At 37.3% G+C, this 27,500-nt stretch overlaps 2 protein-coding genes and 1 long non-coding RNA gene across 3 annotated transcripts in view; all 3 read right to left on the bottom strand.

The window, feature by feature from the left end:
- Positions 1-6,768: 6,768 nt before the first annotated feature.
- LOC138850956 (uncharacterized) lies at positions 6,769-8,090 on the bottom strand. Its single transcript, XR_011393339.1, has 3 exons — positions 7,983-8,090; positions 7,567-7,696; positions 6,769-7,204 (listed from the first exon to the last, which is right to left on the bottom strand). It is a non-coding gene; the product is annotated as an uncharacterized lncRNA (long non-coding RNA).
- A 568-nt stretch (positions 8,091-8,658) lies between these two features.
- On the bottom strand, positions 8,659-25,640 carry LOC128695289 (glutamate receptor ionotropic, delta-2-like). Its single transcript, XM_070095362.1, has 10 exons — positions 25,553-25,640; positions 16,760-16,850; positions 15,838-16,198; positions 15,201-15,424; positions 14,013-14,141; positions 13,344-13,493; positions 12,269-12,359; positions 11,373-11,676; positions 9,713-9,930; positions 8,659-8,865 (listed from the first exon to the last, which is right to left on the bottom strand). Exons 3-10 carry the CDS (start codon positions 15,916-15,918, stop codon positions 8,659-8,661), a joined length of 1,404 nt encoding a protein of 467 aa, XP_069951463.1. The 5' UTR covers positions 15,919-16,198; positions 16,760-16,850; positions 25,553-25,640.
- A 1,075-nt stretch (positions 25,641-26,715) lies between these two features.
- The window catches only part of LOC138854135 (probable glutamate receptor), a 13,307-nt gene continuing 12,522 nt past the window's right edge, over positions 26,716-27,500 (bottom strand). Inside the window, exons 12-13 of the mRNA XM_070095361.1 lie at positions 26,903-27,032; positions 26,716-26,802 (exon numbers count right to left, since the gene is read on the bottom strand). Coding sequence (XP_069951462.1) covers positions 26,716-26,802; positions 26,903-27,032 — 217 coding nt within the window. The remainder of the gene's footprint in view (positions 26,803-26,902; positions 27,033-27,500) is intronic.

Here is a 27,500-nt window from a genome sequence, read left to right as displayed (position 1 = left end):
ATGTGTGGTGTGAATATAATGCAGAGAATTCGTAGTTTGGAAGTTAGGAGGAGGTGCGGGATTACCAAAACTGTTGTCCAGAGGGCTGAGGAAGGGTTGTTGAGGTGGTTCGGACATGTAGAGAGAATGGAGCGAAACAGAATGACTTCAAGAGTGTATCAGTCTGTAGTGGAAGGAAGGCGGGGTAGGGGTCGGCCTAGGAAGGGTTGGAGGGAGGGGGTAAAGGAGGTTTTGTGTGCGAGGGGCTTGGACTTCCAGGAGGCATGCGTGAGCGTGTTTGATAGGAGTGAATGGAGACAAATGGTTTTTAATACTTGACGTGCTGTTGGAGTGTGAGCAAAGTAACATTTATGAAGGGATTCAGGGAAACCGGCAGGCCGGACTTGAGTCCTGGAGATGGGAAGTACAGTGCCTGCACTCTGAAGGAGGGGTGTTAATGTTGCAGTTTAAAAACTGTAGTGTAAAGCACCCTTCTGGCAAGACAGTGATGGAGTGAATGATGGTGAAAGTTTTCTTTTTCGGGCCACCCTGCCTTGGTGGGAATCGGCCGGTGTGATAATAAAAATATATATATATATATATATATATATATATATATATATATATATATATATATATATATATATATATATATATATCGAGTGTCACAGCACATAAGGTATCACTAATGTTCAAGTATAGAACGTCAGTGTAAGCACATGAGATCGTTATAGTGAACTCATGTGTACGTTGTACTGAAAGCGAGGGAGAGGAGTCTGGAGAGAAAGCAGGAAAACAGTCTTACAAGTATGAGTTGTGGTAGTTGGAAGGGACCACGAGCGTTAACACAAAAGAGGAAAGATTTTATTGAAATACATACGAATATGTATTCACTCTCACGAATCCGAAAACTACATCACTTCAGTCAAGTTTGTCGCAATAGGAAAGAGACTACTCGCATTATTAACTCATAGGGTTACTAACTCAGAATAGCCCAGAATGTCAGTCAATACTGCTTATTATCACCATTAAGAGATCCACAACAATCAGCTATCTCCCAGGTATCCATTTAATGCTTTGTGATTTTCATCATTACATTGAAGGAGATGTACTAACAATATTGATATCATAGAGTATAATACTAGATGAACAGGGGCAGCAAGGGTAGGGATAATCTTCCATGATCTAAACTCGCCCGAAATTGAGCCATGATACCTTGTGTGAGAGAGTGACTACTTTCGTTTTAAACTTTCTACCATAGTTATTTTTACATATGTTTATATACCTGCCTAGATTTAGAGTTACTTACAGTATTTAATAGCTGTGTGAATTATGTCCAATATCAACACCAGAGTAACGAAGACTGAACCTTATTGTCCTCAGTGGGTAAAGCTGTGACTGGGGTAGTCTTGAGACCTCAATTTAATCACTGGTTAACATTGGCTCAAACTAGTGACGTCATAATTAGCAAATCAATTATTTGCTTGCTAGGGTTGCTGGACCTGCCTTTTTTTTCACTCATGTCTTTTATACTGGGATAAAATTTGATAATCCGTTTCCAAAGTTGCGTGTTCCCCCTCATATTACACAGGTGAGTGAAGTCGTTCATTCATTATTCAGTTCAAGACAGCAGAGTATCCTCATTACGTTTCTTTTTTGTTCTGAGTTTTATGGTTTCATTGATGATTAAAAATTTTGAGCGAGTTTCTGTTCATAAATCAATAGATGTTGATATTTATTGATAAAAGTAATAATGTTAGTTGCAGTATGAGTAGCAGCAACAAAAGTAGTAATACTAAAAATAGGAGTAATATTTCGTAGAAGCAACAATAGTATTGTATAGAGCGCTATTATGTTGATTAATCCAAGATATAATAGTGTGTTCCTATCAGTTATAACTTAATGTATGTGGATTTGGCTGTTGATTATCACACAATATTTATCATGCTGATTATTAATAATAATAGCCAATGCTGTTTTTTTTTATCATTGGAAAGTTACTGCTGTTCTGTTGATTAATGCCTAATGGCACTCGACAGATTAATAGTTGTTGCAAAGATCATTCTTTTGCTTAATGTTAATTGTTTTTTTAATTAATAATAGCTCTTGGGGAACTGCAGTTAATATTTAGTAAATAATTTGTATATATTTATATTCAAAACCTTGGAAAAGCTCCGCTCAACAAAATTAGTCAACGTAAGACAAAGATACTTGTTAAAGATAAAATGCATTTGTTTTAGAGATCAAGGCAGATAAAGAGATGCCCCTTATGCAGCCTCGTACGAATTAATGATAACGTTTAAAACTTTGGGACTGACTGGGGGACATTCTGGTGACGGGATGAGGTGTAGACCAGCCAAGTAATCAGTTCAAAGTTGGACGTGATGATTGCGGGCGACCTTCATGGCGTGAGGGGACGATACCAGTGGGGGACTATATATCTCAATCTCTCTCTCTATCTTTCTCTCAGTCTCACTCTCTGTCTCTCACTCTCATTATTCCACTCATTGATGACACAAATATATGCATCCTTCCCTCTTCTATATTAAATTAACAAATGCTAAGTTCCGATCATAAGCTAGTGAATAATGGCTAAGGAATATTTTTTACCGTTAAATTAACAAGTATACAATGTAAAGTGAACTTTAAGAGGGTCCTTTAAACATAGTGTTCCTAAGTTCATGCAAGAGAGCAATGAATGGTAGTCATAGTGTTTCACGATTACCAGACGAGGTATAGATGCTCAACTACTCCTTGCGTTGAATAACCCAAACTTGCAGTAAACAAAGATTACTTGTATATCTAAGTTAATTAATAGTATGTTTTGTGACTCATGTTATAGAATGAAAATATATGAGAAAATCTTGGTTCTCTTGTCACTAAAGGAACATTTCAGCCACCAACGTTTACACCCCTAACCATATGTTTCCAAACTATTAAACGCGAAAGTTTAGGTGAGACAAAGGCATACTATCAAAAGCTTTGAGAATTTTCGGTGCTAATTATGAGGTGGAGAAGTGTCACTTAGTGTCAGTGCGTTGCCTGCGTCAAGCAATGTTTTTCTATAATAACAGAGGTGTCACTATCTCTCTCATCTCTGTGAGAATAACTGCAGGGTTCAGAGTCCCTTTCTGCTCTCTCTCTCCTGAATTATATTCCAAATGTTTCATTCTCGGTTTCATCGTGACTAAATAATTCCTTACACGTTTTTCTTCTACCAGTGATCTTCATGCTTGCACCTCTGGTAATTTCTCAAAATTATATACAATAAGTGCTATTGTATCGCCGTATTGTCATATAGGATATTACTATATATCTGTATAGTAAGTACTCTAATCACATACTTCTAGGAAATAAATATTAAGACTGTAAAGGCTATATACTTTCCTGACTGGCACATTACAAATGTATAATGAGCACAGTGGCAACTCTTAATTAATGTGTTTATGGTTCTCCACTTTCTTACAGTGGATAATACCCCGTGTATCCTTTGTATATAATAGGCTATCCTAAGATTCGTGATTTCCATAAACAGTAATTCTAGCCTAGCCGACTCTGAAGCTTAAGTGGCTTCTGATCTTTCAGTGAAATGCTCAACGATGTTCTTATTGCCCAACTGCACCGAAATCTCCCACCGCTAGCAGACAGATTTTTTACCTCTTATATGGAACTCATTCTATGTGATGAAATTTTTACCAATAATCATAGCTAACTTACCCAGTGTTGTAATTCCCCCTCGCACGTTCTGCATTTGTGTTAAATAACTATGAGTTCTATCGATTATTAGTTTCCCGTAATACCATCGTAAACTGTTTTCTAACTTCCTTCGGAATGAAAAAAATGACATTTTCAGATTATTATTCCGTGAGGACAGTTAACTCAAAAGATGTAAGAAGACTAACCGGGTACTTTAGTTGTGAGCCGTACTCTCTAATATTCGACTTCTCTTCATACGCAACTAAATGAAATTCTTGCTGCTACCCTGTACTATGTCTGGCACTTGCCTACCGAACTCTCTTCCTGGAGCTCACTGTGTCCTGATTATTTTATAGCATTGCCTGAAATTTGTCATAGCATTGCTGCCCGCTCTTGTCCATCTCTTCCACCTTAAATATTTCGTCTAATGCTAATTTAAACTCACATTAAAGCTAAAAAAAAATTTGTTCCAGCTTACTGTAGTCTAAATAACTCAAACATAACAGTATATTACTACACAATTTAAGATCTAATAACCGAGTAAACCTCAGCAACTGGACTGGTGAAACAAACACGTATAAATTAATCTTCAGAGCCGCCTGAGAGCCCATGTGAGACCAAGAAATTAGTAATTATATTCATTGTTCAACTTGATGGACTTGCTAAGAGAAACCAAAGGTCAGTGAGGATTGAGTAAGTAATTTACGCACACTATACTTGCGTGTACTGTGTGCATGTATGTGTCCATAACTTGCTTTTGTGTGCATTACATGTGTGTGCACACGATGTCTGTGTAAGTGAATTCGCATCTATGTGTACTTACTGTGCATGTACGTGTGCATGTACTAACCATACCACGGATGGGGTTAGAACCCGCGATCAGAGTCACAAAACTCCAGACCGTCGTGTTAGCCACTGGGCCATCTAGCTACAATAAGATTCATCCAACTAGGTATATTTGTACGCCATAGGAAGGACAGCATAGGCACCACTGTGACCACAAATGCAAGTTTTTACAGACGAATCTCCCGCTGGCGTGGCCGTGGCGAACTCTAGCTCAAGTCCCCTCAAAGCTGTCAACATGACTCATAGCTAGCTGGCCCAGTGGCTAACGCGACGGTCTTAAATTTTAAGACTCTCTGATTGCGGGTTCTAACCCCACCCGTGGTATGGTTTGTTTGCAATCGTATCATTACGATTTCGTGAGTCATGTGTATGTACAATATGCGAAAGCAAAAATTTGTGCTGACAGAATCTCTTTAAGAGAGTAAATGTGTAAGTAGTGTTGCACATAGGTGCGTACCAGATAAGTGGAAATTAAGTGATTTGTAAACCATACCACGGGCGGGGATAGAACCCGCAATCAGAGAGTCTCAAAACTCCAGACCGTCGCGTTAGCCACTGGACCAGCTAGCCACAATAAGATTCGTCCAACTAGGTATATTTCTACACCATAGGAAGGTTAGCATAGGCACCACTGTGACCACAAATGCAAGTTTTTTTACAGACGAATCTCCAGCTAGCATGGCCATGACGAACTCTAGCTCAAGTCCCCTCAAAGCCGTTAACATGACTCATGAAATCGTAATGACACGATTGCAAACAAACCATACCACGGGCTGGGATAGAACCCGCGATCAGAGTCTCAAAACTCCAGACCTTCGCGTTAGCCACTGGACCAGCTAGCCACAATAAGATTCGTCCAACTAGGGGGACCTGAGCTAGAGTTCGTCACGGCCATACTAGCTGGAGATTCGTCTGTAAAAACTTGCATTTGTGGTCACAGTGGTGGCTATGATAACCTTCCTATGGCGTAGAAATATACCTAGTTGGACGAATCTTATTGTGGCTAGCTGGTCCAGTGGCTAACACGACGGTCTGGAGTTTTGAGACTCTCTGATCGCGGGTTCTATTCCCGCCCGTGGTATGGTTTGTTTGCAATCGTGTCATTACGATTTCGTGATTGCACAAGTTATAAAATAATGTTAATATTATATAAGTTATATAATGCAGGGTGCCCACAAAAAAACTCCCTGATTTCAAACAGGTATATGTAACTTTAATGTAATAATCTTTCACAGTTCGTAGCTTCAGATGCAGGATTTCATTCAGTTTCATGTGGTATAGTATAACATTAAAGGCACTCAATGTGCGCCCCTCTGGTTGCTCGGCAAACATCGATGTGATAGTCCAGTTCGGTAGTGGTGGTACATAAACTGTGCTCGTCACGTACCCCCAAAGAAAGACGTCGCAAACAGTTAGGCCGGTGACCTCACAGGCCACTTGCAGAGGTCACTGGACCTGTTTGTGACTTCTGAGTACAGTTTACTTACTACCACTACCTGTAACCCTGGAGGAGCTGAAAATTTCGATCACTGAAGCAGTTCGCACGATAACTCAAGATATGCTGCAGAGCGTCTGGACCGAACTGGACTAACACATTGATGTTTGCCGAGCAACCAGAGGGGCGCACATTGAATGCCTTTAATGCTACCCTATACCACATGAAACTGAATGAAATCCTGCATCTGAAGCTACTGTGAGAGATTATTACAATAAAGTTACACGTTATACCTATTTGAAATCAGGGTGTATTTTTGTGGGCAAGCTGTATATTATTAGGGCTACATATAACCAGTTGACCACCTAAAGTCTTTAACGGATTAAGATCCATGTCAGTATCTGACCAGCCGGGTTGTGGTTCCTACGTTGTACCACATGCGGCCAGCAGTAACAGCCTGGTTGATCAGGTCATGATCCACCGGGAGGCCTGGTCAAGGACTGGGTCGCTGGGGCGTTGATCCCCGGAATACCCTCCAGATAGGGGTCTGTCTTGATGAAGATTGCAACCATGTTTACCACCAGACATTAATAACTTTACCCCTAAAAGAGTTAGTATCGTAGGGTATAGGTTTCGTGATTAAGCAATGTTATTGTTTTATGCGTCAGCCTCTAAGTAATATTAATAAAACCTTAAAACATTGTGCATAAAATAATTGTTCTTGTATAGAACTTTTTATTAAACATTATTGTTGACGATAAAGGAGTGGTTACAATACATTTCCAACACAAGTAAAAAATACTCCAGGAACAAATTTCATGGTAAACAGATCAAACCTGGCCTCTTGACTGGGATGGTGTCAAGTAACAGACCTTCTTTAAGCAGAAAGATTGCTGAGAGATGCTGAGGGGAGAAACATTTGGGATTTCGTATTAAATCTAATACAAAACCCAAACTTACCACAAGAATATGCTATTCGTTCAATATGTTTGAGAAACAAATACGGCGAAGGTAACGCATAAACATTCGGTACCAAATCAAATAAACATTGTTGTCCAGAACGTGGATACATTTTGGGACAATGAAAATTTGTTTCATAACTTGTCCTCGTCATCGCATTTTATCATTCCTAAAAAATGAGAAGTTAAAAACATACGTTTCTCATCGGCGTAAACGATGTAGGAAAGGCTCTAAGAGGAATACCAGAACACTGGCGAGGTAGCCTCCACACAGCACCGAGAAGATGCCCTGTAAAGAACCGACACTTTCTTATAAGATGGAAGAAGCATTATACATAAAAGTCTCCGATTAACTCGATTCAAAATATAAACTACAAAATTAAAATATATAACTTAGAGTTTAGTTGATGTGCTCTACGACTTTGCTGTAGCGTTTGTGAAAAATACTAATCGAGACGTGAATATTTTATACTATATACCACAAAATTCTTAGTTTAAACTGCAAACTATATCCTTTAAATATTTATCATCAATTTCAGTAAAAGCTATTGATGTTCTATGCGCTACAAATCAACTGTCATGAAGTCTCGTGATATGGGCTGCTACTTATGAGTTAATTTTGTGAAACTTGCTAGGAAGCGGAAGATGTACCCAAAGGTTTATAAGAGTGAGGGAAGAGGTGACAGTAATCCTGGTGGGGGCGTTGACACAGGACGTAGAGTTTGGGATGGTCTCCTCCAACCATCGGCTATACAACCCGGCCTCCGTCACCATCTTGATCCTGAAGCACGAAATTATACAAGATTCTTTTTGTATTACGAATTATATATATGAATTATACATATGAATTATGAATTATACATATGCTTTTCGCGTGCTGTTAGAGCGTAAACAAGATAACATTTATGAAGTGATTTAAGAAACTAGTTTGCCAGACTTTAAACTTGGAGGTGAGATGAACAGTGCCTGAACTATGGTGGATGGTCATGTTATAATTAGTGGCAATCATCATGTTATGACTAATTATTCATATTCGATTGTGTTTTAAAGTAACATGCTCAAACTACCTTTCATTTATGGGACGGGCTAGTGGGCTGTTCTTGCGGACTATCATTGCAAATACGTAAGGGAGAAATTTTTCTCTGGACGCGTAGAAATCACATCGACCTGTGGGTCATGTACTCATTAACACTTTGTATCAACAATACACCATGACGAAATTAAGTCTAGTAAAATATGGTAAAGAAATGAATCCAACTTCCAAATGCCTGACTACGACAGCTGACCAACAATGAGTACTGATAATTTATCAGATAGTCTTTATATACATTGCTCTTCCGTTATTTACCACAGTATATATATACTAATGAATAGATGTTTTTAATATACATCGAACATTTACTCTAGTCCCAATTTTATAAATTAAAACCGAACCGTTTTGTGATGTTTACTAGCGACGGATAATAAACCATACCACGGGTGGGGTTTGAACCCGCGATCAGAGAGTCTCAAAACTCTAGACCGTTGCGTTCAAACGGGTTCAAACCCCATCCGTGGTATGGTTTGTTTGCGATCGTATCATTACGATTTCGTGAGTCATGTTGACGGATAATAATTAATGCAGCGTTGTTCGAATATTTTAAGTAACCTCAATGTAAGAATAAGTCGTAATTTATGTACAGATTTGAACATCAGAGGTATTGGCAAGTGAATCAACAATGAACTGTAAGATTGATAACAAAGTCAGAAATTATTTATCTTTGTACAACCTGTGAGTGAGAAGTCTTGAGCCATGAGGACCTTAATGGTGAGATCTTCCACTATAATAACATGGCTGCCTCGCCTCACCACTGTATCCATACTTTTAGGAAACTCGTAGCCGTGTTGGTAAATCAAGCGACCAACCTTCCTTGTCGCTGCAATATCATGGAACGTTCCAGACGGCACCGACTGCCATGGGAATGTGGAGAAATAGGAAGTTGATGATGCGAGACGTTAAACAGATATACGGGAGGTTGATAGAGTTTTGTTGATCAGAGGAAGAAAGTTTACGAGAGGGAGAAGAAACTGGAGGTTACTAGAGGTTAAACTTCTATTCTATTACATAAAAGTTTTAAGTTTTGCATTTTGTTTAAAAAACTATATAAATCAATTATATAACACTAATACGGGTAATCTAGGAATAATAACCATATTTTTTAAAGGGGTGCAGGGTTAAGCCAGCGGAAGGCCTCGATCTGATGACCAAAAGCTGCAGCTGTGGGTCATCATAGACCCTAGTCAGGAAACACTTGCCCTATTTCCTGACAAACCTACCTTACCTAACGTAACGGGCCATCTAAAGATTAATACCCGTGCCTGGACGTTGCCCTGACAGGTCGTCAATATAATTAAGACCTATGTCTGGAGACACTTTCCCTGTCTCCTGACAAACAAAACACTGTAGCAAGATTAAAATTCGTGTTAGGGTTGTCCTGGTAAATACAAGTAATCTGCAGACATATACAGTGAGGTATTTCCTCGTTTACATCTACTAAGTTTATTTTAAGCCATAAAGGCAAATGGGTCTTGTCTGAAGGTGGGAAGATTACGTGTTGTTTTATTGACCTTAGTATAGTTGACAAGCTCCATTAACTAACCTTATATCTACTTAAGTATCTTATGGGTCTAATATTAACAGAAACTGTATCTCAGAATATAAGCTTGTTTATTAGTTTATCTTTCATCGTCTTATTTCATAATATAGCCAACCTATGCAGGGCGTGGAAACTCTAATTCATTAAATAATATGACGTACGGTGATGTATTGAACGTAAACCGTGCTGGCCTCCCATATCATAATTGCAGGAGAATGGACGAGAAGGCGAAGAGCCTGGTAGGGTTGAGGGATGTACCTCACGGCCAGGAGGGACATGAGGTTACCACAGTAGCTCCGTGACAGCACCAACATAAGCAACATCCACATCATCAACGCCACACGATCCCACCAAATGTTCACCGCCGTTACCAAAGTGTCTGGCTGACAAATGTTTTATTGAAGAAAACTGAACAGATGGAGAAAATTAAGTATATATATATATATATATATATATATATATATATATATATATATATATATATATATATATATATATATATATATATATATATATATGTCGTGCCGAATAGGCAGAACTTGCGATCTTGGCTTAAATAGCAACGCTCATCTTGCCATATAGGACAAGCGAAAATTTGTGTATGCAATAATTTCGTCAAAATCATATATATATATATATATATATATATATATATATATATATATATATATATATATATATATATATATATATATATATATATATATATATATATATATATATATATATATATATATATGTCGTGCCGAATATGTAAAACTGGTCAATTAGCAAGAACTCATTTAAAATTAAGTCCTTTATACGTTTAAAGATATATTTTTTTTCATTAATGTTGATGTAAACATTTATAATTTTGCACCAAAAGGAACTTAGAAAACTTACCTAACCTTATTATAACAAGAACAATTTATTTTAGCCTAACCCAACTAAATATATTTTAGATTTGTTTACAGTAATTTAATATTAGACAAACACAGTGAAATATATGTTTTTCATTAGGTTCAAAATGATTTTGACGAAATTATTGCATACACAAATTTTCGCTTGTCCTATATGGCAAGATGAGCGTTGCTATTTAAGCCAAGATCGCAAGTTCTGCCTATTCGGCACGACATATATATATATATATATATATATATATATATATATATATATATATATATATATATATATATATATGCAATAAGATCACAGTAAACAGGTGATTTCAGAATATGCAAAGCAACCACTCTGAAAGAACAGAGAAATTCCAAGTGCTTTCGTGACTACTCACATTATGTGAGTAGTCACGAAAGCGCTTGGAATTTCTCTATTCTTTCAGAGTGGTTGTTTTGCATATATATATATATATATATATATATATATATATATATATATATATATATATATATATATAGATATATAATTACAGGTTTCGTAAAAATTCTCTCCCGAGATAGGAAAATAGTTGACATTTTCTTTTCATATTCACTATAAGGGGCTTTATCAGTGCTAAGGAAAAAAAATCACTGCGGAAATAAGAACATAAGAAAGAAGGAACACTGCAGCAGGCCTACTGACCCATGCTGAGCAGGTCCATGTCCCACCCCCCCGGATTAGCCCAATGTCCCGCCCAGTCTGGTCATCTCCACTCAAGGATAGAGCACTGCACCAGACCCAGCAGCACAAGCTAGTCACAAGAAAACTTTATGCAAGCTTCAATAATAAACCAGAGATTTGATATTTATTTAATACCCATGTATTAAATTCATTCAACAGTATTTAGCCAAATTATCTGAATAATGTATAACACTAAGTATTTTCACATTCATTCATACAGACCTTGCTGCAGTAGCACTCTTAAATATTTGAAGTATATATCCCGGGAGCTTCCTTTAAGGTTGGAGGTATCGAAAGCATAGTACTTAGAGAGCATTAAGACAATGACCAATAGGAGCAGCAGTACTGCCATGGTGGCCCCCCACACTAGCGGCGCCAGGGGCAGCAGGAAGCCCCAAGGATCCACCTCCAGCCTCCCGCAACCTCCCAGGATCCTGAGGTAATCTACCAGTATGGGTCTGGTGTAGTCCACTACCCCAGCGCGCATGGCACTCATACCGAAGGGTCCCAGACCAATGTCTGCTTCCTGCAGGCAATTGAAAATTTATGTTAATGAACTCTGATTTAATAATCGATCTTTTATTTTTCCTTAATTTTTTTAGATAAAATTACTCTAAACATTAATGAACAAGTTGTTACTCTTAAATTCGTGAGTTTGATTTAAGGCAGAGGTCTCCAAACTTTTCACTACGAGACCCACATCGTATATTTTATACATTTTCGCTAGCCAAAGAAACAAATCAGTCTTATAAATAAAATTAAAAAAAAAATGAATAAGTTTTGTTTGGATTCTTTTTGTAATCGGCAGGATATGATTCAGAACAAAAGAAAACTGACAATTATGATGAAATAATACTGTGCTTACACTAAGAAGTGATATATAATGAGAAAAAAATGTTAAACATTAGCCAATGCTCTGAGTTTTCAGGTACAGTTTTTGCGAGAGACAACCGGGGCTAAGAAATATAAAAAGCACAATTTTAATTACCAGTAATTATGTTGGCAGTAATAATGTTTTTAATTTAATGAGACTACAACAAGTCCAATAGAAAGACGCATGCAGCACCTGGGAATCTCATCCATCAAGTTATCGGAATATGGTGTAATGAAAAACTTACTTCTCTCTTTACAATGCCCACCATGCCAGTCCAGGTCCCATCGGCTTGCTGGGTGCCCCATGACCCGTCAGGCGGTCGCACGAATGTGTAACTGAGGAGGACAGTTATTTTGAGAAAGGCGAGGTTACTGTTAGCGAGGTAGGGAGCCAAGGGATGAAAATCCACTGAGGAGGAAACTAGCACGTGCAACAAGCACTCAATATCTTTAGTTTTTTATACGCATTAGGAACAGAAATGCCAAAGCCGTAGTAAACCTCATTTATTATTCAAATGTTTCGAAGTCTCAAGCACCATCATCAGTGTTAAAATACATAAACAATTACCGAAGTGAATGCCGCAGAATATACACAGATAGGCGTATGTCTCTTAGTGCATATACACTGAGAGTTTAGTTCAGTCATTTTTTAGTGATGAAAGCGTTCTTCAGTGATGACCAGGTTACATGCAGCCTTGATGAGTCTTGTTGTCGATAGCCTTTAAACCTCATTAAACAGAATAGCTGGTTTGTTTTAAGACCAAATATTTATACAATGACAATTTTTTTTCTAAAATAAGACAACCCTAACTGTTAGAATAGCTAATTAAATCATTCTTCCAACAAACTAATATACTTGATGCTGAATAATTTAGCTATACCATTTTCGTCTAGATATATATACACTGAGGCGTATGTTTCATTGTACAAAGGCTGAATATGCATCCTTAAAGATCCTCTTGAATAGTCGAAAGGCTGTAAGCCAATTTAACCAGCCTATACTACTTGATAAAAGTTCATAAAAGTTTTGAATTTCATGGAATGCTAAACACATGTAGGTCATTCATCAAATGATATAGAAGCTTAATCATCGGTTCGATATTATCAGCCAAGTTTTAACCAGCTTTTAATAAACCATTAATGCAAATCCTATTATACGATTAACTATTTAGTCATTTATTGAAGTAGAATCTCATTCCATATTATATACTGTATGTTCTCCGGAACACTTAGTGTTAGCATAAAACCGAAATGAAGACAACCTACCCACGTATCTTAAAGCAATTATAATAATTCTATTTGTGGACGAAGCTAGCTTACGTGAAGTTGAGGGAGATGGCCAGCAAGTCGAGTAGATTAATCATGGGTCCTGTGAAGGAGAGTGGCTGGCCTTGCCCATCACCTTGCTTCAGGGCAGCGTGCGGCTGATACTCTTCTGCTACCACAACCAGCGACGCCCCGCTCTGGAACCTGTGACCGATTGTATAACATGACTACTCAAGTAGCATCATGCTAGACCTAATGATCAGTGTTTATTTTTCTTTGCACACGTAGCAGTCTTATTGTAATTTTAATTAACTAATTTGTTATGCTATTTATCCTGTGACAAACATCAAGCGTATTTTCATCTTTATACATGCTGTATCCAGTATGTTACCAACAGAAGTCACAAGTTCACCGGTCAGTGAAAGTAGGAATCCATATCACTCTGAATTTGTAACGTAATCCAAGTATGTACTGCATGAATTTATGCAAGCGTATTTCTTTATATTCAGGGATGGTTTTTCTAGGATAAAGGTACTTATTTGGAGCAAAAATAAGTTTTTTTTACAATATGTAATTTTCCCACAGCGTCTGCCTCTTTAAATTTAAACTCCCCACAATATTATCCCCCCAGAATCTGTATCTGCCAGTTCTGCAGGAACTGATAAGAACAATTTAATTTGACAAAAACGGATAAAATCAAAACTAACAACAGATCATTCTCACTTTGAGAACTTCTCAGGAAAGAGCGAGAGGTGGGAGGTGAGGACAAGACCTCGTTGAGGCGTCCAGAAAGCGATCTTCAACATCCGTGCTCCCTGGGGACTGTAGGGTAGTTGCAAGTACACGGTGCTTCTGTAATGAAAGACTTGAATTACTGGTGACTGTTGGTCACCACTCAGTAGCAAGCCTTGTTTAGCTGTCGCTAAACACCTTCAACAAACTCTGTTGCAAATACAGAATCCCATTAGGGAGGGGCATTGTTTCGTTATGAAAATAAAAAATAATTCAACCAAACCCTTACTTGGAGAGACTAAATTACTATTTTTTAGTTACAAAAAAAAAAAATCCCCATCGGCACAAACTATATCTATTTCGATTGTACAGTCCATTAAATATTGTAGAATTTATACAAAAAATAAATAGAGGCCATAAGATATCATGTCTGAGGGCAATGTGTGGTGTGAATATAATGCAGAGAATTCGTAGTTTGGAAGTTAGGAGGAGGTGCGGGATTGCCAAAACTGTTGTCCAGAGGGCTGAGGAAGGGTTGTTGAGGTGGTTCGGACATGTAGAGAGAATGGAGCTAAACAGAGTGACTTCAAGAGTGTATCAGTCTGTAGTGGATGGAAGGCGGGGTAGGGGTCGGCCTAGGAAAGGTTGGAGGGAGGGGGGTAAATGAGGTTTTGCGTGTGAGGGGCTTGGACTTCCAGCAGGCATGCGTGAGCGTGTTTGATAGGAGTGAATGGAGACAAATGGTTTTTAATACTTGACGTGCTGTTGGAGTGTGAACAAAGTAACATTTATGAAGGGGTTCAGGGAAACCGGCAGGCCGGACTTGAGTCCTGGAGATGGGAAGTACAGTGCCTGCACTCTGAAGGAGGGGTGTTAATGTTGCAGTTTAAAAACTGTAGTGTAAAGCACCCTTCTGGCAAGACAGTGATGGAGTGAATGATGGTGAAAGTTTTTCTTTTTCGGGCCACCCTGCCTTGGTGGGAATCGGCCAGTGTGATAAAAAAAAAAATTAAATATCAATTTTTATCCCTTTAAGATTTGTCTAGCTGTATGGTTACTTGTACAGTTTTTAACATAATGCGATACCTGGAAGCAGAGGTATGAACACCCATTTTTAAGCCTATTTAACGTCTAGGTAATTAGCAATGTATTTATTATACCAACATGCCATGTATATACCTTAAGGAACGTGGTAAGTTGTCCAGAACAAGTAACATAGAGTTCGTCATAGAGAAAGTCGTGTGGATGTGATCCAGCTGCGGGAGAGGCAGGCGGGTGACGGCGAGGAGCCTCGTCGACCACACCAGGAGGCGGCCCTTGAGGGAGACTTCGACGAAGGCAGCGAGGAAGTCTTTGTCATCACTCACCACCACCGCCGTCACGCACCACGACACCTGCCGCAGCTGTTGACGTCAATATGTATATTAATGGTAAGTGACCTATGGGGCTAAATAACAACAACAATGCAAGTGACATAATTACCTCGGTAGTTACACTGGTGAAATTTATTCCTTAACAGTAGTAGGGGAGTGACCAATGCTTTGTGGTGCCACATTACCATTATATTGATGAAACTCTCCCCCCCCCCCCAAAAAAAAAAAACACACATTGGTCATTCAGTGTTTTGGGCAAGAGCGAAACTGATTTTTTATTAGTGATAAATATTCACTATTAATAGCTTATGTAACTTACAGAAACCTATATTAATCTGTTCTAAAAGGGTCAAACAGCGCTGCGAATTTACATGAAGTATCCAGAAACTGGTATGAGAATAATGTATGAAAATAAAGCTGTAAAATTAGTAACGGTAACATACCTGCCGAGCATAGTCGACCGCCCGGGTGATCCGCCCCTGAGTCAAGTTACCATCTTGGTCACCACCGGTCAGCTCAAACATCGTCACACCCCGGGGAGACACTAGCTGGTCGAACTCCTTAAACAGATTCCTTAATATTTCTATTATGTCTAAGCTATGTTATGATATACTGCAACTAGACATTTAAAATATTCATAAGGTGTTACGTCGTTACAAGTAAAACGTTAAAAGCTTACCATGTAAAGGGTTGTTGGCGAGATTTTGCCATCTGTGAACAGGATAACTGAACACTGGTCTCTTGTTACTAATGTCAACACAGACTTCACAGCTCCAGACGCTAATAATAGTGTGTCTTCTTCACCTGGTAATTAAAGTGATTTATAAAATACTGCATTTTTGATCGGTTAAGTGATATTAGTATCTTTCATGTTAAAAAGCTATTAAATTTCTCAAATTTATATTCATTAACTGTCCAAATTCTGGTGCAGCTCAGTCACTGTATGAAATGAATATCATTAATGACTAATTTGTTGTACACAATTTTTCTCATTGTACTTAAGATTATGGTGAATTACACAAGTTGTACTGATATCAAATGTAATAAATAAAAACATTAGGTCTTACTCAATCTGTACTGATATCAATTGTCAAATATACTAAATCGAAATAAATATTTCTTATAATTAATTTGCTCGAAATGTATTGCCTACATTTTTACATCAAATTATGTATATCTACTGTAACTTCTTTGTATGACTTAATAAATAACAACATTTATTTTAATTATGTTAAATAGAGCCAAGTGTTATGAAAGAAACGGTTCGGATGAGTGTGTGCTTGTGTGTGTGTATGTTTATTTGTGTGTGTGTGTGTGTGTGTGTGTGTGTGTGTGTGTGTGTGTGTGTGTGTGTTTGATACTTACCCTTATGGAAATAAGGGAGAACAACAGTAACGAGAAGAGAGATAATCAGCAGCAGCAACAGAGGTGGATGCAGCTCCATGATGTCCTTCACCTTGTAATTAGAGAAACACACTGGAGCCGTTAAACGGTCCCTTCCTGATGAGTTTCATAAAATTTATAGCTTTTTGCATTTGATTTTCCGTATATTTTAGACTTACGCTAATATTCTTTAAGGTAGCTTTAAGGTGGCCTTTTCGGTTTTAATAATATACAGTAAATTATAAGTAATTTAGCTTCATTAGCGCTATTTCAGTATGATTTTTTTATTTACCATAACTTTTGTTTATTTTTTAACACCCTAGTAAAAATTATTTGAACCCTTTGCTAGGGTTGTTTACAGTGAAGACCCGTATTAGGACGTTGTCCTGGAGAGTTGTTTACAGTGTGTTAATAGTAAACGATACCACGGGCGGGGATTGAACTCGTGGCGAGTGAGTCTTATTGTAGCCAGCTGGCCCAGTGGTTTACACGCTGGCTTGAAGTTTTACGACTCACTCGCCACGAGTTCAAGCCCCACCCCTAGTATGGTTTGTTTGCAATTGTGTCATTAAGATTTCGTGAGTCGTGTTAATAGTATTTTGCGAATCTACATTTTTTAGAAAACATTTGTTGGGAATTGTTGCGAAAAATTGGAATAGATTAAATTTAAAAAATCCAACAAATTATTTTTTTCTAAATACAGTAGTGTATATTTGTAACGTGAAACCGAAGATATTGTTGAATTTAATAATCGTTTAATTTCAGATCTTCATGGAAAGGGTTTTACAGTGACCAAGTACCAATAAAAATTTTTGTGACTTTTGGAAAAATACTGGAGAAAGAATTTTCAACTGACGGATTGTGTAAGTTTTAAGACGCGAACCAAAAAATCAATAAAAAGTTATATTATTAATTTCTGATTTTTTTATAGCAATGTACATATTTTGGAGTCGTATTAAAAAGACAAAGATAAACACAATAGTGAAGATATTGATAACGAATATAAAAAAAGTTAAAAGATACAGAACAGATGAAAAAAAAAAAATACGAATAACTAGACAGAGGTGGATTAAAATATATGACGGGATACAAGGAAAATGAAAGATTATGAAAGGAAGAGTAAATATATTATAATTCCAGATCACATTAGGAAGAAATGACGACTTTTTCTAATTCAAATCATGTATACTTTTTTGTACATTTAACACTGTGTGACTCATTCAGGATTTTCATTTTCTTCTGAATACTGTATAAGTGCAAAGAATTAATTATTTAATAAAATTATCACAATGTTATGTATGTTTTTATTTTATGACTGCATAGTTCCATCAGTTATTGAATAAAAACAATTATAAATTAGCTTAACCATGAAAGAGCTGCTTGATCTTTATCGAATAATATTCATTATTATAAATTGCTAATTAGAATTGTTAACTTAAATCGACGAATGAAATCCATATGAATACCGTATTTTCCGTCATATAAGACGCGCATGTTTTCTCGCAGAAAAAGTCTTGTAAAAATCCCCCTGCACCTTATATGCTCAAGATCAAGGTCAGTGTCAAGGGTCAAGGGCAGACTTTGGGTTACGCTTAAGCAGTTGTTTACTAACAAGTCTTTAGAAAAACACGTCTCGTATCATCGCGCGTCTTATACACCGGAAAAAAGGTAATTAAAGAATTTCCAAAGATAACATTGCAATGAAGAACACTTTAAATTAGTGTGTATTTATGTGTTTATGTATGCGAGACTTTAGGCAGCCTTCCAGGAAATTAGCAAAGCTCTCGACCACACCACCACCATTGTGTGGTTCTCTCTCTCTCTCTCTCTCTCTCTATATATATATATATATATATATATATATATATATATACAAGGAATTCGCGAGAGCATGCGAAATATACACAAACACTGATCTCTGGCTGAAGGAGACTCGAACCTACGAACCTTAGGACAAGGTACGCAGTGCTTTACCAATCTACCCACACTGGACAATACCTTGGCGTGTAGCATGCGTTGTTCAAATCTCTAGTAAGGCTGATGCATGCAGGGGATGAGATGAAAAGCTTTAAGCCTTCTCCCTGAAAGCTGGCTGCCTTGGATCAAACGTGTAGCGCATGCTACACGCCAAGGTATTGTCCAGTGTGGGTAGATTGGTAAAGCACTGCGTACCTTGTCCTAAGGTTCGTAGGTTCGAGTCTCCTTCAGCCAGAGATCAGTGTTATATATATATATATATATATATATATATATATATATATATATATATATATATATATATATATAACAATACTGCATTAGCCAAGGAGTCGAACCTATGCTGTTTTGGCACGCCTCATAGTGAGAAAACGTATGACGCTTTAGACCAATAGACCACAGTTTTGTGGTCTAGTGGTCTAAAGATTCATGCGTTTTCTCTCACCATGAGGCGGGCCAAAACAACATGGGTTCGACTCCTTGGATAGTGCAGTGTTGTTATTGATCAGTACCACTTGTTCCGTGCGTACAATAATATATATATATATATATATATATATATATATATATATATATATATATATATATATATATATATATATTTCTCAATGGGGAACTGGAACAGAATTCTTCCTCCGTAAGCCATGCGTGTTGTAAGAGGCGACTAAAATGCCGGGAGCAAGGGGCTAGTAACCCCTTCTCCCGTATAAATTACTAAATTTAAAAGAAACTTTCGTCTTTCTTTTTGGGCCACCCTGCCTTGGTGGGATATGGCCGGTGTGTTGAAAGAATATATATATATATATATATATATATATATATATATATATATATATATATATATATATATATATATATATATATATATATATATATATATATATATATATATACATTAATTATTTTGCAATTTCATTTTGGAATAACCTGTCGAGTAGCCATTTAAAACTCATAATTTTTATCATTAGCATCAATCTCGTTATTTAGGTCTCTCTTTCATCGTATGGGTAAATTATGAATTCATTGGGTACAGTTAGAGATCTTGGTAAATTCCTCTGGTAGAAGGTACAGCAGCAATGGTCGTGGCATATAGGAAACATGTTTGGCTCGATTTTGGCGATATACTCTTTGAAGGCCGAGTGTTCCTCCTGGTGTTTCAACGTGTATTGTTGATTAAGACCATCGGTGAATAGTTTAAAAGTTTTCTTGACGGGTTGGCGGTAATATGCATCGTTCTCGTGAAGACGGCGAAGTATCGTCTTTGAGCTGCAACGAAGCTGCAAAGCACATTTGATATAAGACGAAGTGGAGCAAAGACTGCTTGCTGCGCGAACGATGGCTTCATCTTCTGCCCTGGAGGTTATTCGAGGCCTCCCACTTCGAGGTCTTGTATCCACCAATCCTTCTCGTTTCCATCTTCTTATCCACCTGTACACTGTCGTTATACTCGTTCCCATCTCTTGAGCAATACCTCGAACTGCCTTTCCATGCACCCACATCCATACGAAACGTGTTCGTTCAGACAAAGTTGTTGGCCTGAATGCTCTTCGAGGATCCGTTCTCCTGTGTGGAAATGCGAAACTAGTTCATATTTGTCCTTATTGCCAATCGTTCATTCGGATGACAGTGGAATTGTGCATAGCTTAAATATTTCATGCACTAATATCAGAAAATGCTTTTAGTTTGGAAGAATTATACATTAAGTAAACCAACTGATAGCCATTACAAAGATTTTCGACGCATGAATGGTAGATTATTGTTCTGTCAATACATGCAAAGTGATCATTGCTATAAAAGGAACCATTTTACATTGCAAATATTTATTACAATCCCGCAAAACACTATTATGCTCCACTTTTTTTTTGTCAAATGACAATTTTATTACTATAGTATCATGTACATATAATATATATATATATATATATATATATATATATATATATATATATATATATATATATATATATTATATATATATATATATATATATATATATATATATATATATATATATATATATATATATATATATATATATATATAAGGAGGAGACATTGATCGTGACATTAGCATACAGATGGGCCTCCGTACTGCATCATTATCACTCCTCCAGAGTGTAATTATTGCACTATCACCTCCAGGACTAATCCTTGAATCTCTTCATAAATGTTACCTTGCTCACATTCCAACAGCACGCCAGTTTACAAAAATTAATAACATTCACTCCCACTTAACGCGCTCAGGCAAGTCTGCTGGATATCCAAGTCCCTAGCACTCAACACCTTTACTCCCTCTCTGCAACACGTATTGGGACGACCCCAACCTCCCTCCCTCCACCCCTAATTTATATATACGTTCCTAGTCATCGCTTTTTGCTCCATCTCTAGGTGCCAAAACTGCCCCAACAACCCTTTCCTAGCCCTCCAATTTATATTTTTGGTAACCCCACTCAATGCTCTGCATAATATTCATACCACACAACGCTCTAAAACACATCTTCACTGCTTCCAGGCTTCTCACTACAACGTTCAAAATCCATACCTCACAACACATAAAACAATGTTGATACCACTATAATCTGGTATTAAGATTTTCGTCTACGCAGACGCTTCAGCGTTCCACCCACCTTTTTCCTTCTCGCCACTTCTATGGTTAACCTCATCTTTCATAGACCCAACTGTCGATAAGTCCACTTCAACATACCTAACACATTTACTTCATACGTCCGTCCTCTAATCATCTATTTTTTCATTGCCTAGATTCTCATTCTCATCACTTTCCTCTTCAGTAAAACTTTCAGTAAAACTTTCAGTAAAACTTTCGTCTTCACTATATCGAAACTTTTTTTCGACGTATTTAAAAATGTCTCAGCTTATCTAATACCTGATAAATAAAAATCAGTCAGTAGGCCTTCTAATTTTAACATTTTCTTACAGTTCTCAATTAATTTCTTAACCTAACTCCTTTATTCTGGCACCTCTTTCAACACCTTCCACTTGTTTATTAATAATTTTATTTACTTCTCTTAGTTCTATCTACAAGTCTGTTAATTAAAGCTTATTTTTATCTTGTATGCTAAAATCCATTGTTATCATTCTTCTTGTGATGTTCCATATAATTGTATTAATCTCTTGTTTCCCTATTTACTTGCTGCATTTCATTATTAAACTTTGCTTGTTTTTATCTGCCTTTATCAGCTCTTCTTTGTGATACATCCTATTTTCCTATATTTACAATTCTAATGGCAATATATTCTTTAAAATTTAATAGATTTCCGCCCAAATATTATCCATATTTTTAGTCACCTTAAAATTGCTACTCAACATACCCTGACACAGTTACTTTTTCCTTGAGAATTTATTTATAAATTTATCAGACTCGTTGACGCCACTTTTTTTCTGGATCTTCTATGTTATAAACAGGTATAAGAAATCGTTGACTCTTTGGAGATTTAGCAACTCTTCGTGACGGTGTGTGTGTGTGTGTGTGTGTGTGTGTGTGTGTGTGTGTGTGTGTACTCACTTAATTGTACTCGCCTGTATGTGGTTGCAGGGGTCGAGACTCAGCTCCTGGCCCCGCCTCTTCACTGAGCGCTACTAGGTCCTCTCTCTCCCTGCTCCATGAGCTTTATCATACCTCATCTTAAAGCTATGTATGGTTCCTGCCTCCACTACCTCATTTGCTAGACTATTCCACTTCCTGACGACTCATCTGAGTCTTCAACTTCCAATTGTGACCCCTTGTTTCTGTGTCCCCTCTTTGGAACATCCTGTCTCTGTCCACCTTGTCTATTCCACGCAGTATTTTGCATGTCGTTATCATGTCTCCCCTAACCCTCCTGTCGTCCAGTGTCGTCGGGCCGATTTCCCTTAACCTTTCTTCGTAGGATATTCCCCTTAGCTCTGGGACGAACCTTGTAGCAAACCTTTGCACTTTCTCTAATTTCTTTACGTGCTTGATCAAGTGTGGGTTCCAAACTGGTGCTGCGTACTCCAGTGTGGGCCTGATGTACACGGTGCACAGTGTCTTGAACGATTCCTTACTAAGGTATCAGAACGCTGTTCTCAGGTTTGCCAGGCGCCCATATGCTGCAGCAGTTATCTGGTTGATGTGTGCTTCCGGAGACGTGCTCGGAGTTATACTCACCCCAAGATCTTTATCCTTGAGCGAGGTTTGCGGTCTTTGGCCACCTAGCCTATACTCTGTCTGCGGTCTTCTTTGCCCTTCCCCGATCTTCATGAATTTGCATTTGGCGGGGTTAAATTCGAGAAGCCAGTTGCTGGACCAGGTGTCTAGCCTATCCAGGTCTCTTTGAAGCCCTGTCTGATCCTCATCTGATTTAATTCTCCTCATTAACTTCACATCATCTGCAAACAGGAACACTTCTGAGTATCCTTTCCATCATGTCATTCACATACCAAAAATAGCACTGGTCCTAGGACCGACCTCTGTGGCACCCCGCTCGTCACAGGTGCCCACTGTGATACCTCATCACGTTCCATGGCTCGTTGTTGCCTCCCTGTCAGGTATTTTCTGATCCATTGCATTGCCTGATCCTCTAGCTTCTGCACTAATCTCTCGTGAGGAACTGTGTCGAAGGTCTTCTTGTAGTCCAAGAAGATGCAATCAACCCACCCCTCCCTCTCGTGTCTTACTTCTACTTTATCATAAAACTCTAGAAGGTTTGTGACACAGGATTTGCCTTCCATAAATCCGTTCTGGTTGGCGTTTATACTCTTGTTCCGTTCCAGGTGCTCCACTCTCCTCCTGATAATCTTGTCCATGACATTGCATACTATACGCGTCATTGACACTGGTCTGTAGTGCCTCTTTTCTGTCTTTTTTAAAAATGTGTGTGTACTTTTCACAACAAATATGGTGAAACATTTTTCTATACTAATTTGTATTAATGATTAAGAAAGTGATCAATATTCAGTAATTTAAAACTACTAACCTAAGTAATGACACTAATAGCACATAGGATCACTGAACCATTGCAAATGAATCATGCAAAACAAGTGAACTACGAAAAAACATGAAATCTGGTAATGCCACCAGCCGTGTAAGACACTGACCTGGTAATATCACAAACCGTGTAAGACAATGAACCCAAAAATAGTACCAAACTTCGTAAAAAAATAAAAACAACAAAGATCGCAATTATGATTCATTCCAAATCATACCACAGATGGGGTTAGAACCCGCGATCAGTGTCGCAAAACTCCAGACCGCCGCGTTAGCCACTGGGCCAGCTGATCACGGGTTCTAACCTCACCCGTGGGATGGTTTGCTTGCAGTAGTGTCATTACGGTTTCGTGAGTCATGATTCAATCCTTAGTGTAAAAACATTGCGAAGAATACATTATGACTTGAAGAATATTCCATTCGATAATGGAATAAGGATTTATTCAGATTTAAGATATATGTGTTGAACATGTCAAATGTATACGAGATAAATGCATGTTGGCTCTGACACCTGCATGACACCTGAAGATATAGCCGATGTTTGACAAGCATAAATGTCTTGCCCATGGTCGAGGTTCGTACACCGAGAATGTCTTACAAATATATGATTAATTATTATGAAATGCACGGGGTTGGTAATTATGTATGATGGATTGCACCAAGGTCTTTAAGGATATATTTTGTTTGTAAATCATCAGTCAAGAAAACTGTTTCATCTCTCAAAGAGGGAGATACACATCTTGGTGTATATACACTGCGAGATCCTCATTTCTGGTGCATATACACTGATATACATACCTCTCTGTACATATTGAATACATACATATAGGGATATGTACAGAAGCATGTATCTCGGTGTTCATGCACCCAGATTAATACTTCTGTGTATATCCCCCGAAAAACTATACACAGAGATATATACCTCTGGGTATATATATCTACACTGAGAAGTAAACACCCTCGGTATAAGTACACTTTCTTAAGAACACAGTCGTTGAAGAAACAAGAAACGATGTGAAAAGAATAAATTTGTAAGAACTGTTTTAATTTATGCGCGTTTCGGCATGAGGTTACTATTTAATGGAGTAATAATATAACTTGTATTTCCTACATATACAAACATACAGATGAGAATTTCTTTAAAACCATACCACGGGCGGGTTTGCAATCGTGTCATTACGATTTCGCGAGTCAGAATTTCTTTTATCAGGGTGTCACCTTGGCAATGGATACTATACTTCTTAAATCAGATATTGCTGCACTGTTAAGGCTTGAAAATCTCGATATCAGTACGGAAGCTTAGATTCCTAACCTCACCCTTAAGGAATATACGATCGCACTTTTATACAGTTGTGTTAATGCTTTGAAGATTTAATACCGAATATTGAATCATCATTTACAAGATTGTGTATATTGTGTCTGCACATTTTTAGATATAGATATGACTGACACGTCTCTAACTTATAATTTTTTTTATATCAACACAAATTTACTGATAGTAACACCGCTAACAGTAACACACGAGTAGCACTCGTACGCGAGTATCGAACTACGTGGCCAAATCGCTGACTGCTGAAACGACTCAATAATCCGAAGCGTAATGTTAACAAAATTTTGAAATAAGAATTCTGGACATGCGTGTGTGCGCAGTTTTGTATTGTTACTAAAACAGTAATATTTTTAGACCTAAAAAGTTCATCAGTTTAAATTTAATAGAAGAGATTCTTCTGTTTGCTACTGCCAATAATATATGAAATTATTTTATTTGCATACATGAACACATCCTAAAATGATACAATCACTGATTTAAAAATAATATTTGTTGACACTCACATATTTGAAATAACAAATCAGTATTTTCTTGTATGTGAAGCAGGCGGCTGTGTGAGCGAGATCGCTGGAGCCCAGTTGTATGTGCAAGCTGATGGTGAGAAATGAATGGATCGACTCGTGAATCCCTTTATATTAACTCTGTTAGGTCCAGGGGCAATGAGACTAAATCCTGATTGGTCGGTAGAGAATGCATTTAGCAGCTGATTGGCTTCGTGGGAGTGCATCTAAAAGATGATTGGTTCAGCAGAGCACATACAATGTACAATGTTCATACAATGATAACTGGTTAAAACGGTTCATGATAAATAAATCTGTGGGTTTTTTGAATTGTTACCAAGAAAGATACTTACAGGCAGACGAGTTATTGACAAGATAAAATATACAGTCATTGATTTCCTATGACGATGCATTTGCCACCTTTAATATGGCGTGTTCAGCCAGATGGCATCAAGGGATGTTAGGTAGTTCTCTAGGCCATTATGACATCATTTATTCCACGTTATCTCCAGACATTGGAATTTGTAGTGCCTTGTAACTATGTTATTAGTTTCGCAGAAAATGTCATAATACATTTTTTTTTACAGATTCGAAATATTCTTTTGAAAAATATTTTGTGTGTTTACATATGCGAACGCACGTGATATTATATATATATATATATATATATATATATATATATATATATATATATATATATATATATATATATATATATATACATATATATATACATACATATATATATACATATATATATACATACATGCAATAAGATCACAGTAAACAGGTGATTTCAGAACATGCAAAACAACCACTGTGAAAGAACAGAGAAATTCCAAGCGCTTTCGTGACTACTCACATTATAAAGGAACAATGTTCCTTGATATGTGAATAGTCACGAAAGCGCTTGGAATTTCTCTGTTCTTTCACAGTGGTTGTTTTGCATATATATATATATATATATATATATATATATATATATATATATATATATATATATATATATATATATATATATATATATATATATATATATATATAATCTTTTTCTGGAATCCTGCTCAACACGTATTAATTGGGAAGAATTATTACGAAGCTGAGGTCGGGAAACGACGTGACGTCCAAGTTGAATCATAATCTACGATGTCACAATCTGAGGGTATTCAGATATTCACTTGTGCGGCGATAATTTCTAAAGCCAGGACGATCAGGCTGAGGGTAAGTCCACCAAGCAAGACTACGAACATGCCCTGAAATACATAAAGTTAGATATGGGAAAGATATAGAATCAAGCTGCTTTTTTCACAAATAAATTTTGTTAAAGATTTCTGTTGTGTAATAATACTTTACCCAGAGGTTGCGAAAGCCGAGGGAAGTGTTGACAGTCATCTTGGTTGGTGGAAATGCACATGATGAGGCGTTGGGCATGTTTGCTTGCGTCCAGTAGTCGTACAGTCCACTTTGAGTTACTGCCTTTATACTACATGGAAAATACAATACTTCAGTTTAACAGCAATACATCAGAACACTGACGTAAAAAACATAAAACAAAGAGGTGGGGAGAAGAGGTAAGGGGGTAAAGTACTGTGTATCCATCTAACAATACTGTAGGTGTTAAGACAAAAAATGATATTTAGGATCAAAATATTAATGAAGTATGTCAACTTGATGTAAGACAAATCGATATTAAAATGATAGGTAAACTGTTAATGACACTGCCAGAGGAAAAATGATACTGCCCTCTTTTGCTTTCGACCACCAGAGAGATTCCATAAAATCTAAACCTTGTCAGTGGAAAGATAAGTGTGCTAGCATTATTTATTTATAATTTAAGTATTTGTGTCCTAGAAAATATTTGCAAAATTTTTCAGAAATATGATAAAGAGGACGTTTCTGATATTTTAAATATACTACAATAGTTACGCATATTCCTGTGCTAACACTAAGG

The sequence above is a fragment of the Cherax quadricarinatus genome, chromosome 50, assembly GCF_038502225.1.
Source record: "Cherax quadricarinatus isolate ZL_2023a chromosome 50, ASM3850222v1, whole genome shotgun sequence".
Lineage (NCBI taxonomy): Eukaryota > Metazoa > Arthropoda > Malacostraca > Decapoda > Parastacidae > Cherax > Cherax quadricarinatus.
This window is presented reverse-complemented; position numbering and strand designations above follow the sequence as displayed.

Excerpts from the sequence above, each read along its gene's own strand:
- LOC128695289 (XM_070095362.1), bottom strand. The coding sequence starts at position 15,918 with ATGTTTGAGCTGACCGGTGGTGACCAAGATGGTAACTTGACTCAGGGG. Across the intron at positions 13,494-14,012 it reads TTTCCTGAGAAGTTCTCAAA|GTTCCAGAGCGGGGCGTCGC; the intron begins GTGAGAATGATC and ends AATCGGTCACAG. Across the intron at positions 11,677-12,268 it reads TGGGCATTGTAAAGAGAGAA|GAAGCAGACATTGGTCTGGG; the intron begins GTAAGTTTTTCA and ends AATTGCCTGCAG.